Source organism: Carassius carassius, chromosome 2 (assembly GCF_963082965.1).
Source record: "Carassius carassius chromosome 2, fCarCar2.1, whole genome shotgun sequence".
NCBI lineage: Eukaryota > Metazoa > Chordata > Actinopteri > Cypriniformes > Cyprinidae > Carassius > Carassius carassius.
Genome location: NC_081756.1, coordinates 37,662,290 through 37,678,231, shown reverse-complemented (window position 1 = coordinate 37,678,231; position 15,942 = coordinate 37,662,290). Strand labels below are relative to the sequence as shown.

The window sequence follows — 15,942 nt, the reverse complement described above, 5'->3', positions numbered from 1 at the left end:
TCGGGGAACAGACACAGTCTCTATAGTGTGATATCTAGGTGAAAAAGTCTCTATGTGCTGAGAATTAACTGACCTCTGTGACGGGAGGCAGCTAGCAGACGGTCGGTTTAGCCAGTCTGTCTGCTTCCTGACCTGGGCCCCAGTTAGTCAAGTATAAACACTAAGACTATTTGCCATATTTCTAGAGAGAAGAGTGGCGCCACCCCAGGAGGGATGAAGACCATCTCTTTTAAACAGGTCAGGTCTGCCCCAAAAGCTCGTCCAATTGTCTATGAAACCTATGTTATTCTGTGGGCACCACTTAGACATCCAGCCATTGAGTGATGACAATCTGCTATGCATCTCATCACCAGGGGACCAGAGCATATTACAGTGTTTGACATCGTGCTTGCAAGTTCACACACCTCTTTAATGTTATTTTTAGTGATCTCCGACTGGCGAAGTCGAACATCATTAGCGCCGGCATGAATAACAATCTTACTGTATTTACGTTTAGCATTAGCCAGCACTTTTAAATTTGCCAAGATGTCAGGCGCTCTGGCTCCCGGTAAACATTTGACTATGGTGGCTGGTGTCTCTATATTCACGTTCCGTACAATAGAATCACCAATAACTAGAGCACTTTCATCAGGTTTCTCAGTGGGTGCATCGCTGAGTGGGGAGAACCTGTTTAATGTTTTGATCGGAACAGAAGAGCGGTGTTTTGACCCACGACTACGCTGCCTCACCGTCACCCAGTTGCCCTGCTGCTGGGGCTCTGTTTCCGGAACCGAACAATGTACAGGAATCCCTGAGCTAGACACATCCAAAGCCGTATCTAGAGCCCTAACATTCTTACTGTCCTCAATTAAAGTTTGGATGCGTGTCTCTAATTCTGAAATCTTCTCTGTCAGCCTAACTATTTCCCTGCATTTATCACATGTGAATCCCTCATCAGCGACAGAGATAGATAAACTGTACATGTGGCAAGAGGTGCAAGTAACAATGACGGGAGAAGCCATTACTCACCCTGCTTGATGAAATATTCTTGCTGCGGTTGTTTGATGAACTTGTGAAAAACTGGAGCGAGGGAGAGGAGAAAAGAAAACAGCGATAGGTTCGAATGAAAACGCTAATGACAAGCTAACGAGAGCTAACGCTTTTCCAAAAAGTACCACAGTACGGCTCAACCTTCTTTCCTCTTGTAGAATTTATTTGTATAATCCAAACACACATTCAGAAAAGTGTCATTAAAGGTTTACCAGTGTATTTCTCACTTACCAAACCAAAACCATAATACCTTTGTCAATATTACTAATACATTGTCTAAACATGATGGGAAAAGATTGAACTGTCATGTATGCATTCATTTGTCCATTAACAGCTGAGTTTGTGTAAGACTCTGCACTACACGTCACTGTCACTGAGAATACTTATTTCTCTGAATAAGTATAAGATGTGTGTCTTGTAGTTTGTGCAAGTTTAAGGTTTGAGAACATAGTTATGAACGGATTTAGATGGAACTCTGTGATCCCTCTATGTTTCACCTATTGCTGCTGTGTCCAAATGTCCTAAGGAATTTTTATGACGGTCACAGGCCAAAACCTGAGGAATCAGTCTGTTGGTGGGTGAAGGGCAGAAATTGCATTTTCACCAATAGGAAGTCCTGTCCTTCCCGGGCTTTGTACTAAAGGTGGTCGTCTTGCTCTCTAAGAGGTGTCTGGCTGTTGTCCTGGCATCTTTATCAGATGGCATTGGACAGTTTGCTTATGTTAGTCCACCAAGATTCAATCAAAATGTAGCAAACCTTTGTCCTCTATTGTGGTCAGAGAGGGGCCCCGTCATAAACTGGGCCCTGGAATGTGCTGTCCACTACACATTTCATAATGCACGTTCATATTTGCTGGTCTGTATATACTTTGAGTCAGTAAGACATATAGGCTAGGCCTACTGAATTGTCTTTGTCATCTTAGTCCGTTTGTATGCCACATTAAGTGTTTTGCTGTATGGGAGGACAAGTGAAAATGTGCGTATTGTGTTCATAGCCATCTGCTTGCCATTTAGTACATTAACTATATATCAAATTTTATGTTTTATTTTTAATTGAACTTTTAATTGACCTTAATGTATCTTAAAGGTCAAGTTTTTTGTGTTTTTTTGAAGCTTTGATTGTGTTTACAGTGTGCAATATAATGTATTAATGTTTCGTGTGTAAAAAAAAAACAGTATTTTTCACACAATTCACTTATCTGTACAGTATACTGCTGTTTTCACTGTCATAAAAATGGCCTGATGTCTTCCTTGTTCTATAAAGTTCCTCCTTCAGAAATACGTAATGAGTTCTGATTGTGCCAGCGGTTCCTGTGTTGTGATTCGACACCAGCTGAGCGCTCGCTGCCCTCCTGGAAATGTGGTTGGGCTAGTTTTGGACAAGTTTGAGAAGCAAGTGGGCAGGATTTGTTTTGAAAACCTGGCAATCCTGATCTGAACGCACATGCTGGAGATGTACTTCTAATCATAGAATGCCTTTACTGACGAGATGCGCATGAAAATCGCATTAGATTTTTTGCACAGCCCTACCATCTAGTCAACAAAGCTAAACAGCGTTGCCCGTTGTGTAATAAGTTACAGAAACTGTTAAAGGCACCAACTTAAATAATAAAATACACTTATCAGTTGTAGTCCATAAACAACGTCTTCTCCAGATAAAGAGGCAACTGCTCCATCTTTCAAGAATAATCTTTGTGCGAATCTGGCATTAAACTGATTGCGATTGAGGAAGGTGTCCTCAGCAAAGTGTGCTGCACATAGTTTTACATGTGGATTATAATTTTCGGGAACCGAGTTGAACATAAATTGTAACCATTGATCTTTAAGTACAGCGTCCCTGGGAAGCCCAAACAAAGGTGATTGGACTCCGAGATGAAAATAACAGCGTTTCGATGACATGGCAACAAACACACTCTTTAAACGCAACTCTTCCTCCTCCATGCGAGCAAAAGACCACGCCCCCTTTTTTGTGTATTCCTGTAGGCCGAGGTTAGTCAACAAATGGTTTTAGTGACGTCATTACTGCAGGAAGTAGAGGGATGTAGTCCAAACTGGTCGTTCGATGTAGGCAAATTGTTAAATAAAATATCTTGCTTGGCATTGAACTTTGAGCTATAGAATTTTACAGATATTATTTATACTCTAACAACAACATTACACACTAACTAAAGTTTAAAACATGGGATCACGAAGAACGAGACCTTTAATACATTACACCATATTAAGGCCAAATCCCAATTATATTTTATACCCCTTCCCCTAGCCCTCCGCCTACCCCTTTCCCTTATCCCTTGAGTGTCAAGGGGTAGGGGTAAAAATATTCCCCTATGAATTGGGACAATACTTCTATGTCGTCACACATCATCCTAAGTCGTCTAGCTTCTACGATAAACACACATGCTGGTGTGCATTAGAGCCTTTAATTTCCGTTCTGTATTAATGTGCTGCTTACTGACACACACACACACACACACACACACACACACACACACACACACATATATATATATATATATCGGAAATCGCGCAGCTCACACATCCATGAGAAATCCACGTCTTTTATTAATTACAGTTTAAATACTGAATCGCTACTTTAGATTTTCCAGCAGTGAGATGATGAAATTGCTGTTTTTAAGTAAACGCACTCTAAAAAGAAAAATGCATACATGCAACTTCCATCTCTTTCTCTCAAATTGGCAATATTTGAGAAAAGGGTTTAGCTATTTCTAATTATTGGGTGGACTAGCCCCCTCAATGTCTATGGTGTTTATCACACTGATCAAGAAAGAAAATATTGTGGTACTATCATGCTGTCTATAATGATGACGTTAGCAAATATTAGCGTTATATATTATATTATATTATATTATAACCTGACCATTTATATGAATTCACGATTGAATGTAACATAAAACAAATGATTACTTTTTGTAAAAATCTTTATTAATGACAAAAATGCTTACATTTGTGTCTTTTTGTTCGCTCAGGCAGCCATGTTGCAGAGATAATTCATACCCCTTCGTTTGAAGCATGCTCCCGAAAAATCTTTTGTTTGAAGGGCTGTCTGACCCTTCCCCTACCCCTCAAACAAAAAGAGAATCGAGACACCCCTACCCGTCAACTGAAAGCGCGAAATGGAGGGGTAGGAGAAAGGGGATTGTGCATTGCATTCATATACTGCTGGGGTTGGTTTTGCAGGTCTTGTATTTTTCTTGCAGGACCCTGTACATTTTAGTATTAATTTTAGTTTTAATCATTTAATCACTACCACAGCTTCTTGTCTCCATTGGCAACATGCAGGGTTTGTGTCGATTGCAACGTGACAGGTAGCGGAGACTGCAAGTGTTGATTGCAAGTGACTTGTAATTTAGTTTCTTTTTTTTGTCTTCACCACATGGCTACCATTGTAAAATGTTGAAAGATTCAAACAAAGTCATCAATAAATAGAATAAAAATAAATATAAGACTGCAAGTAATGTCGCTAGCAGAAGTGCAACTGTCTAAGAATGAAAGTCTGTGAGTGCAAGTCAGATTCATTCGTTTCAATCATTATTGATTTTCACTGTTTATTAAGTTTATAAAATACAAAAATTTAGTTTGTATTATGTGCATAAGCCTCAGGGACGTGGGAACTATATTGTGTGTGTGGGGGGGGATTCTTGGGAGGGTGTTAGTGTAGGCCTATAAGTAGGCTGTGTTATGTATCCTGATTGACTTTATGATTAGTTAAATCTGTTTTGCACATGCATCGCCACAGAGTTAACCATTTCATACAGTACAGGACAGCCTCTGTCTTGTTCACTTCACATCTGTGGGCGTTACGCACAGCTCAGTGTGGCCCAGGCACGGCGCCAAGATTCCAGTTTTGGATGGGCCAGACCAATTGTGGGTGGGCCTTCAATTAAAAATGTTAAATAAAAAAAAACTTTATCCAATCACTGCTTAACCTAAAAAAAATATATTGACTAATATAGCCTGTTATATTATCTGTGCATATACATAATACAGATTTTAATAGCTTGATGCTCTTCAAATATTTTGTTGCAATGTTAAAAGTTTCGGTGCATAGGACAGACCTATCTGCGATCGCTCTCCATGGTTCTGACAAAAGAAGAGCGCTTTGGAATCTCCATTACACATGAAACGCATCATACCTGGGCTGCGTTTCCGGATAACATTGTCTCCTAGCGCGCTACGAAGACTCTTAAGGTATACCTTAACTAAAGGTATACTACCACTAAAGGTATTTCATTGCTAGGTGTCTTCAGGGCTATCAACGACATACACAACAACAACAACAACGAGGCATAGGTGCTGAAAGGCAGATGCGCTGGCGCCCTCCTAGCAGCAGCGCTGTTTTTGGTAAAAAATGATTTTGACGACTTCATTAAGTTTTGTTTTATAGCAAACTCTATTTAAAAGATATTAGTTTTGTATAAAATGTTTCTTAATTTTGATCAATGTTTTATCAATCAATTGCCCGTATTTAATAAATAAGAAGCAAATATATAGCAGACAATGTAATAACCTTAGTGTAATTGACAGAATTACAAAAAAATATTTTGCTACCTAAAAGTTAAAGATTTATTGTGTCACGCATACATGCATGTCTATTTTCTTCATATTAAATATAAAACGCATGTGGACGGATATTTTTCCAATGTCTGGACTCCTTTATTAATGGAGTATATAAACAGACGTTTCAATATATTTGTATTAAATGCATTTTCTGAGAATTTATATTTCAAGTTTTTACTGCAGATGTCGAAATGCGCGCTATTTGGTCCATCAGTGCTTGAGTCACTGATCACATTAGAATAAAATATCTCATAATAAAATACTAAATTAACTGATTTATGAATGTATATGCATAGTTCTCATTAGTCGGAAATACAGATAAACGCTTTCATTTGTTGTTGTTTTTTGATCCTGAAAGAAAACAGTACAACAAAAGAGCGAATCATAGGCCTACATGGAGTCTGTACGTGTTATGCTTCTTACGCAGACTTCTGGGACTCAGTTTTGAACTGAATATATATATACAAAAACAACGAAAAAAACAGCTGGCTGGGGAAAAGGGTTCCAACGTCTGTGGTAAGCCTTGTATGTAATGGAGGACTACAGATCATTTGTATGTTGTGATGGTCCCAGGGTTTTAGTCTCGTATACTATCCTTAAAATGTGTTTGTTGTTTGCTTGGATTTAAAGGATTTCATTTTTTTTTAAGGTCTGGCCTGAAGTTACTGATCCAGAGAAGTTTGTCTTTGAAGATGTTGCAATTGCTACATATCTGTTGGTGGGTACTACTGAACTACTGATTGTTTAATGCATATTATTATTATTATTATTATTATTATTATTATTATTATTATTATCTTAATCAAAGATTCACCCTCAATGTTCTGTAAATATCTTTAAGAATATTTAATAACTGACAGTTCATGTATGAAAGACCATATACAAACCCGATTCCAAAAGAAGTTGGGACACTGTACAAATTGTGAATAAAAACAGAATGCAATGATGTGGAAGTTACAAATTTCAATATTTTATTCAGAAAAGTGAAAGTGGCGTGACATTCAGCCAAGTATGGTGACCCATACTCCGAAATCGTGCTCTGCATTTAACCCATCCAAAGTAAAATAAAATAAAATAAGTTGATTAAGTTGGGACAAGGTCATGTTTACCACTGTGTGGCATCCCCTCTTCTTTTTATAACAGTCTGCAAACATCTGGGGACTGAAGAGACAAGTTGCTCAAGTTTAGGAATAGGAATGTTGTCCCATTCTTGTCTAATACAGGCTTCTAGTTGCTCAACTGTCTTAGGTCTTCTTTGCAGAAAACATGGACGGAATCGCGGAATCCAGTCATAAAAATGGAGTTTACAGTTTAACGTGGAATGTCATAGAATTTTTCATTTTGAATGAATTAATCAAAAATAGGTAAAATCCAATCACGATATGGACTAATATCTGTAAATATTAAGCCAGAAAAGTCTATTTAAATATGAATCCTGCATATCTGTGTTAATGAATGGCGCAGAAGGGGGTCTTCATTCATTAAACACATATATAAACGCGTGACGCTCCGGTGATTTCAGCGTCTTTCCTCTCACTAAATAAAGACGTGAACACATGAGGAACATCTCCAGAACTGCCCTGAGAGTCACTTCATGAGCATCTGACCGTTTGATTTGAGTAAAACTAGCGTCATATATCACATCATAGACTGTAGTATCACTTACCCAGAACTGTAAAGGTACGGTAACCCGTCAAAATAAAAGTCTGGTTTAGTTTAAAGACAAGTATTTGCCAGAAATCTATTACTATTGTTCAGCAGAATGTACATAGCCTACTACTACTATTAAAATTAAATGAACATAATTTCTTAAGGAATAATCACACAACATTTCTTCCATGTTTTATTTTTAATAGTAAATCCCCTTTGCTTACCCAAAAATAAAGTTTGCTTAATTTTCAATAATTAAAAGATAAATTAAATGAATGTTTTTTTTTTTTTTTTACAAATTAAGTTGTTTTTATGCATTTAAATAATTACACATGCTAAAACACAGAATTAGGTAACAATAAAACATGGTAAAGATAAAATAAAACATTTCATAGGGCCCTAAACGTAATATTTTGCATATTTTTATTTGTTTTTGTAGAAGTGTTTGGGGGGTTATTTTTCCTGTAAAGATAGATATATATCGTATATCGAGATATAGCAAAATATATCGCGATATATTTTTTTTCTCCATATTGCCCAGCCCTATTATGCACTGTAGATGATGATAACTTCAAACTCTTTGCAACTTTTCTCTGAGAAACTCCTTTCTGATATTGCTTCACTATTTTTCACCGCAGCATTGGGGGAATTGGTGATCCTCTGCCCATTTTGACTTCTGAGAGACACTGCCACTCTGAGAGGCTCTTTTTATACCCAATCGTGTTGCCAGTTGACCTAATAAGTTGCAAATTGGTCCTTCAGCTGTTCCTTATATGTACATTTAACTTTTCTGGCCTCTTATTGCTACCTGTCCCAACTTTTCTGGAATGTGTAATAAATATCTTATCACTATCGATGATAAATTATCTTTTGGGTCTCATATATCTAATTTAATGAAACAATTAAAAATACAGCTTGGGTTTTATTTTAGAAATAAGTTCTGTTTTTCATTTCATGTAAGAAAGAGGTTAGTTTCTGCTACTTTCTTGCCTGTACTCGATTATGGTGATGTGGTTTATCAATTTGCTTCTTCTCAACTTCTTTCTTCTTTGGATGCTTTTTATCACAGCGCTTTAAGATTTATATCAGATAGTAAACCTTTAACTCATCATTGTATATTGTATAATAGAGTATCCTGGCCATCTTTGTCTATTAGAAGGAAAATTCATTATTACTTAATCATTAATAAAACTATTCTGGGGTTGTTGCCTTCATATCTAGGTTGTCTAATTCAAAAGAAAAGTGTTGGGAAATATTCCCTCCGGTCTGATAATTGTTTTACTCTCTCTGTCCCATTTGTGAGAACTGAACTGGGAAAAAGGGCTTTTATGTACGCAGCTCCATTTGAATGGAATTTACTCCAAACGAAATTGAAATTACAAACTCTGTTGCCTATGGAACATTTTAAATCTATTATTCGGTCACTCGAAGAAGACTCATTGATTTGTAATTGTTTGTAAGTGTTCAATTTGTAAGTTGTGACTGTAACTGCTGTCCATTCTTGGCCAGGACTCTCCTGTGAAAGAGATTTTAATCTCAGAGAGATTTTCCTGGTTAAATAAAGGTCAAATAAAATAAAAAATTCAATTCCTTTTTACTCACAATTTGTACAGTGTCCTAACTTTTTTGAAATAGGGTGTGTAGAAAGCTGTGGAAATGTGTATATATTGTGCATGTTAAACAAACTGACTCATAAACATCATATTGACTCTTACTGTTGAAGTTTTATTGACTTTTTATTTTGTCACCTGTGCAGGTCTTATGGGGTGAAGAGCGTACTGAAAAGGGAACAACAACCAAACAGTCCTTTGTGGATCTTGGCTGTGGAAATGGCCTCCTGGTTCACATATTAAACAACGAAGGGGTAGGTTAACTAATACATTTGCTGCAGTGTTGAATTACTACACTGTGTACCAAGTTTCATGTCTATACAGTATATCATCCATGCAGCTCCCCCTGTAAAGCTAATTTGTTAATATTCATCTAGTGTTAAAACCAGGGCTCTGAACCGGTTCAAGGAACAAAAACAAAAACCAGAAACAAAGAAATTTTAACAGGATCAGAACCAGAAACAGAAACAAAATTAAATTTTATAGTTCCGAACAGAATCGAAAATTTGAAATGGCCATTAACCAGTTAATAACATTTATTTTATCGTTCCATTTAATATTTGAAATTTGCTGTCAACCAATCACAAATTCCAGTAGTACGTCCAATGCAAATGTGAGCTGAAGCCAACGAGTGAAATGTCCGCTTGGCTGTGAACTCATCATAGGCAAGTCGCCATGGCAATGCACCGGCCTTAGAGTTTATCTGAGGATATTGTGAGATGAATTCAACAGATCACACGCACCTGCACCGCTTCTGAGAATGGAGAAAGCAGAAAAACTATAGGCTTACATAAAAATGAATATAGGCATATACACTAAATATTTTTAAGTCATATTGACAGATTAACGAAACGAAAGAAAAAATTTGCTAAATTACGGTTCATTGTGACACGTTCCAAAGTTTTCGGAAAGGAAAGCGAAACAGCAGAGAGTAGTTTTTATTTTGCAAAAGCTTGACAGCTTTGAATAATGTATTGCTTCTGTATAACCAACCAGCTTTGATATGACCATCGTGCCGATGCCTTATGCATGTACACAACATCATTTTGCTATACTGAAGCCTGTTCATTATCAAAATAAAATAGTTAAAAAACAAACAGTTACATTGCTCCGTTGTACAAAATGTTGTGTTCAGCGTGACTGCGCCTCACTGCTGATATACAGTCAGCTTCATACTGAAATGCGACGTAAGGCTCGACTTAAGTTTTTTTTTTCACTCTCAAAACCCAATCTTATGCAAGTGTTGTTGTTTTTTTAACAATGCAGCAAACATTTTTAAATATCTTAAAAATACTTTGATGTCTTTAAAGTAGGGCTGAGAGAGAGTGAGCGAGAGCGCGCGCGAGAGAGAGAGAGAGAGCGCGCGAGAGAGAGAGAGAGAGAGAGAGCGAGCGCGCGAAAGAGAGAGAGAGAGAGAGAGAGAGAGAGAGAGAGCGCGCGCGCGAGAGAGAGAGAGCACTTCAAACAACACGAGCGCTGTCAATTCAATTTCAATTCAAATGAGCTTTATTAGCATGACTGTGAAACACAATGTTGCCAAAGCATCAACATATTATATATAAATAATAAAACAAACAAACAAAACATATATGTACAGATCATGTCATAAATAAACACAATTTATCCTAATAAATGAATAAATACAGTCGGTCTCTCTAGAGAATTAGCTGACTCTGGCGTTGTGAATAGCTAACACATATTTAGCCGCTAGTGCAGCTGTACTATCATCTTCTCCCAGTAAGAAGAACATTTTCTCAGTGTCGCTCAGTTAGAGAATGATGGAATTAAGATTTCAAATCTGGGCAGAAAGGTTTCTCTTATACTGGTGTATTTAGAGCAGAAGAGCAGAAAGTGTTCCTCATCCTCGATGTGCTGTAGGTCACAGTGTCTACAGATCCTCTGCTCTCTCTCTGTCCATGTTTGTCTATGTCTTCCTCTCTCTATCTCTCGATCATGGTCACTAAATCTGTATTTGGAGAGGATTTGTCTTTCTTTAAAATGTTTAATAAATAGATAACTGGCCAATTTAGTGGTTCTATTGAGGGCCGAGTAACATTGCAGTTTATTCTGGAGGGCAAAATGTGCTTTTAGTGCTTCATCATGAGTGACTTTTAGATGTTTGTGGATATCGTTAATAAAAGGTTTGGGGTTGATGGGGAGTATGTTCTGATGGACGAGTTGAAGAGCGAGTGAGTTCAGAGGATGAGGTTCTGCTGAGCTTTCATTGGCGAGGAGGGCTTTATATTGCACTGACTCTGGGTCAGACTGATAGAGGTGATGTCAGAACTGAACACATCTCTTCTGGATCTCCATGTTCAGCGGGTACAGGCCCAGCTCAGCCCTGCAGGCCGCAGTGGACGTGTTTCTGTGAACCCCGAGAATATTTTTGCCAATTTCCAATTGTAATTTTTCTACTGATGTTTTATCCCAATTTTTAAAATTTAGTACTGGTCCCCAAATTTCACATCCATATAAAAGAATTGGTTTTATTATTGAATTATATAATTTTATCCAGGTTTTAATGGGTAATTTTAAGTGTCCACATCGTGACTTTATAGCATAGAAAGCCCTCCGAGCCTTTTCACCGAGTGTTTTCACAGCCAGACCGAAGCGTCCCGAAGCGCTGATGTCGATGCCCAGATAGCTGTAGCTAGAGCTGTGCTGCAGGACCTGGCCTTTATGCAGGAACTGGTGTTTGTGTCCCTGAGATCTGGCTTTCTTCTGGAACACCATGGTCAGGGCCCAGTCGTGACAGTATTGTTCCAGAAGCGTGAGGCTCTGCTGAAGGCCCTCAGGTGTGCGGGACAGCAGGACCAGGTCATCCGCATACAGCAGACATCTGACCTCTGACCCCTGTAGAGTGAGGCCGGGCGCAGTAGAGCTCTCCAGCGCTAACGCCAGGTCATTGATGTAGATGTTGAATAGAGTTGGGCTCAGACTGCAGCCCTGCCTCACTCCACGGCCCTGCTGGAAGAACGCGGTTCTGCGGTTACCCATCTTCACCGCACTTTTGCTGTTGGTGTACAGAGATTTAATAATGTCAAACGTTTTTCCGCCAATTCCAATTTGTAGGATTTTGTACAGTAGACCATCATGCCAAATTGAATCAAATGCTTTTTTAAAGTCTACAAAACATGCAAATATTTTCCTTTGTTTGTGGTTGATGTTCTTGTTGATTAGAGTGTGGAGAGAGTAGATGTGGTCGGATGTGTGATGTTTTGGTAAAAAGCCAATCTGTGCTTTATTTAAGATGTTGTGTGCTGAGATGTGTGAGACGATGCGTGTGTGTATGATACTGCAGAACAGTTTTCCCAACACACTGCCCACACTTATCCCGCGGTAGTTATTGGGGTCTAATCGATCGCCGCTCTTAAATATGGGGGTGATGAGTCCCTCAGACCAGATCTCAGGGAAGTGTCCGGACCAGAACACCAGATTAAATAATTTGCCTATTGTTTGAATCATGCTGGGACTGCTGAGTTTAAGCATTTCATTATTAATGTGATCTTGTCCACATGCTTTCTTTAATTTAAGATTTTTAATATGTTCTAATATTTCAGATATTGTTATTGATTTATCTAATGGATTTTGATAATTCTTAATAGTTTTCTGTCTTGCTCTCTCTCCCTAAAAAAAAATCTAAAATCTTGAAAAGATGATGCTGTATTGGCTGTGACTAAGCGCAGCTGGTTATTGGCTAACGTTAGATCTCTTTTTTTTTTCGAAGAAAAAAAAACCGCTGTACTTTTATTATTATTATTATTATTATTATTATTATTATTATTATTATTATTATTATTATATTATTAGCCAAATTATAGGCAAATAATATAGTTTTTAAAAAATAATGTTATTAACCGGTGTTAATAATGTTATTATTTCTTCCACCCAAACCGGTTTTGGAACGGTAATAATATCAGAGGAATGCAGGAACAGAAACGTTAAAATATTGATTCTGCTCTGAGTGAACATATTTTTTTTTTTCCGTTTTCAAGCCCTGGTTAAAATACAGCCAAGTCTGTGTAAATTAATTACAATGAGAACCTATCACTGTTCTGTAACATTTAATTACACAAGAGATTAGAAATCTGACAGCTTCCCTCAGGGTTTTAAGGGATTTATATACTGGCACAGTAATACACTCTGTTCTATTTTGATTAAACTGACTAAGGCCTAAGTAGGCATTTAATCCTGGGTTTCAGCATCCTGGAAAGGGCATGGACATTCGCAAAAGAAAGATTTGGGACATGTATGGGCCTGGTACTCATCTAGAGGTAAGATGCAATTGATGCTTTTTTTTCTCTTTTAGTTTCCGGTGTATTTTTTAATGTGTACAAGTAGGTAGATGGTATTATTATTAATTTTTATAATTTTTTTTTTTGATGAACCAATATTGATTCCTAAATCCCAAGCGAGGGCCCGTTCATCACTGCTTGCAGCTTTAATTAGGGCTCGAGCCTGGGGCACAGAGCCCTATTAATTTTCTAAGGATTATTAGGGCTCAAGCCCGAAGGGGCTAAGCCGCATTTCCACTGTCGGGCCAGTGTGAGCCAGGGCTTAAAACAGGCCTGGCAGGGCTAATGGCCTCGGGCCAGTAGCACCGAGGCCAGAATAGTGCAGAGTTTCCACATTCAGGGCCTGAAGCACCGCTGCGCGTCACTAAAACCCGCCCTTTACACGCCTCTCAGAACAACGTCACGAAACCCCATCATTTCAGCGACAAAGAGAAGTTATCAGAAAACTAAGAAATAAATCACTGGAACTAGCGTGAACACAAAACAAATTTTTATGATAGGCTACGTGGAGCTAAACTCTCGAGACGAGACTTATGACAGATAATATAAGTTAATAAATAATTACACGATTGTGATAGAAAATAAGCTGACTTCTGACTTCTCAAGCGGTTTTTTGCATCGTTTATAAATATTTCTGCCTTGTATGGTGATTATAATTCACATCAGATCTAAGTTATTGCAACCACTCCTGTTGACTGAAAGTGAGTTTTGAGCTCAACTTATTAAAAAAAAAAAATGTGTTTATTGCTGGTGTTATAGCTGTTAGCTTTCTGAAATGATCCTCAGCGCAGACTCTCTATTTTTATAAAAGCTCCTGAACAAAAATCATTAGGCTATTATATTTGGTGGTTAGGCTATGCTACGTGGAGCTAAACTCTCAGACAAGACGACAGATAAAATATGTGACAAGTGGAAGTGACAGTGGAAACGCGACTGGCCCTGGCACGCACTAGCACGCCTGGTTGCAGTGTGAGGACCCTATTGGAATTGCTCCGTTTATTCTTTTTCTTCTTCTTCTTCTCCGAAATGAATCGCATTTTGGAAGGCCTAAACATGCTCCAAAACTCACGAAACTTTGCACACGCTTCAGGACTGGCGAAATAACATCTGATATAGATTTCAGAAGTGGGTGTGGCAAAATGGCTTGATAGCGCCACCTGTTATATTTCAACGGAGTGCGCCTCGAGCTACGTTTCACGTACATGCATGAAAATCGGTACACATATGTAGTACTCCATTATCTACAAAAAAGTCTCTTGGTACAAAATCCAAAACCCAACAGGAAGTAAGTTATTTTGAATTTCCTGCACGATTTTTGTGCAGTTTTTGCCATTCCATGCCTCGTACTTTGACGAACTCCTCCTACAGTTTTAATCGGATTTTCTTCAAATTTTTGTGATGTTAAATTGCGAAGGTTTTGAGTTTTCGTCAAGGGGTGTGTCCCTGGCGGCCTGACAATTTTGATGTTTCGCCATGAAACAGGAAGTTGCTGTAACTCAGGCAAGCAATGTCCGATCTTCCCCAAACTTCACACGTGTGATAGGTGTTCTGTTCCAAACAAACACCCATGACCAAATTCAGTTATAGTCATAGCCCCACCTGTTGGTTACAGGAAGTGACGAGGTTAAAACTGTTATGGACTCCTAGGTACAAATTAAAAGGTGTCAAAAATAGTTAAATAGCGCGTGGCACTCAGGTATACCTATTTCGCTCAGATTTCATGAACTGAAGAAATGCTATCAAGGTACGGAACGGCCGGGACCGCAGCATCTCGTTCCCTATTCAGGGAACCTTGGTTATATAAAAAAACTCGGTGAGGAACATCCTGCCGCAGCACAGACATCATATATAGAAGAACCACTGAGAAAGCTTGTGATGAAGCCACTGCTCTCGTGGAAAGAGCTCTAACTCCTAAGGGCGAAGCAAGTCCGCGCCTCATAGGCTAAAGATATAGTCTCCACCAGCCAATGGGACATGCGCTGCTTTGTGACAGCATGGCCTCTATTTTGTGTTCTAACAGACAAAGCTGGTCGGACTGACGCCATGGAGCTGTTCGATCAACATAAGTCTTCAGCGCTCTGACAGGCAAAGACTCAGATCTCCTGACCCCGCCTCTGCAGGGGGTAAAGCCTCCAAGACCACTTGTTGAAAGTGAAAAGGGTTCAAAGCGATCTTAGGGACATAATTAGGCCTCGGTCGCAGCAATACTTTCACAGAGCCTGGTGCAAAATCCATGCACGAAGGCGAAACAGAAAGAGCCTGTAAATCCCCAACTCTCATGAGGGAGGATAAAGCCACAAGAAGAACTGTCTTTAAAGTCAGGATTTTATCCTGTATAGTTTCAAAGGGCTCAAACGGATGCCCTGATAAACCTTGAAACACAATGGATAAATCTCATGAAGGAACTCGCACAGGGCGGAAAGGCCTCAGCCGTCGCGCACCCTGTATAAAACGAGAGACCAGCGGATGACGGCCCACTGAAGCACCATCTATATATATACGTGGTTAGCTGAAATGGCTGCCACGTAAACTTTCAGAGTGGCTGGCGTTACTCCATCAGAGAAACGGTCTTGAAGGAACTCCAGTACTGAAGCCACTGGGCAGTAAACCGGATCCATATTACAAATTCCACACCAGGTCGTAAACCGTTTCCATTTGAAAGCATATAAGCGTCTCGTAGAAGCTGCCCTAGAATTCATTATAGTCTCGGTGGTTTCAACAGAAAGACCGGGACATATTAACTCACTCCGCTCAGAGGCCACGCCCACAGCTTCCATAGA

The 15,942-nt window shown here is 38.9% G+C and overlaps 1 protein-coding gene across 3 annotated transcripts in view; it reads left to right on the top strand.

Annotated features, from left to right (window-relative positions):
• The window catches only part of trmt44 (tRNA methyltransferase 44 homolog), a 163,665-nt gene that overhangs the window by 40,402 nt on the left and 107,321 nt on the right, over nt 1-15,942 (top strand). For all 3 annotated transcript variants that reach the window (XM_059515601.1, XM_059515592.1, XM_059515610.1), the window contains 3 exons: nt 6,257-6,325; nt 9,014-9,121; nt 13,070-13,141. In XM_059515601.1, coding sequence (XP_059371584.1) covers nt 6,257-6,325; nt 9,014-9,121; nt 13,070-13,141 — 249 coding nt within the window. The remainder of the gene's footprint in view (nt 1-6,256; nt 6,326-9,013; nt 9,122-13,069; nt 13,142-15,942) is intronic.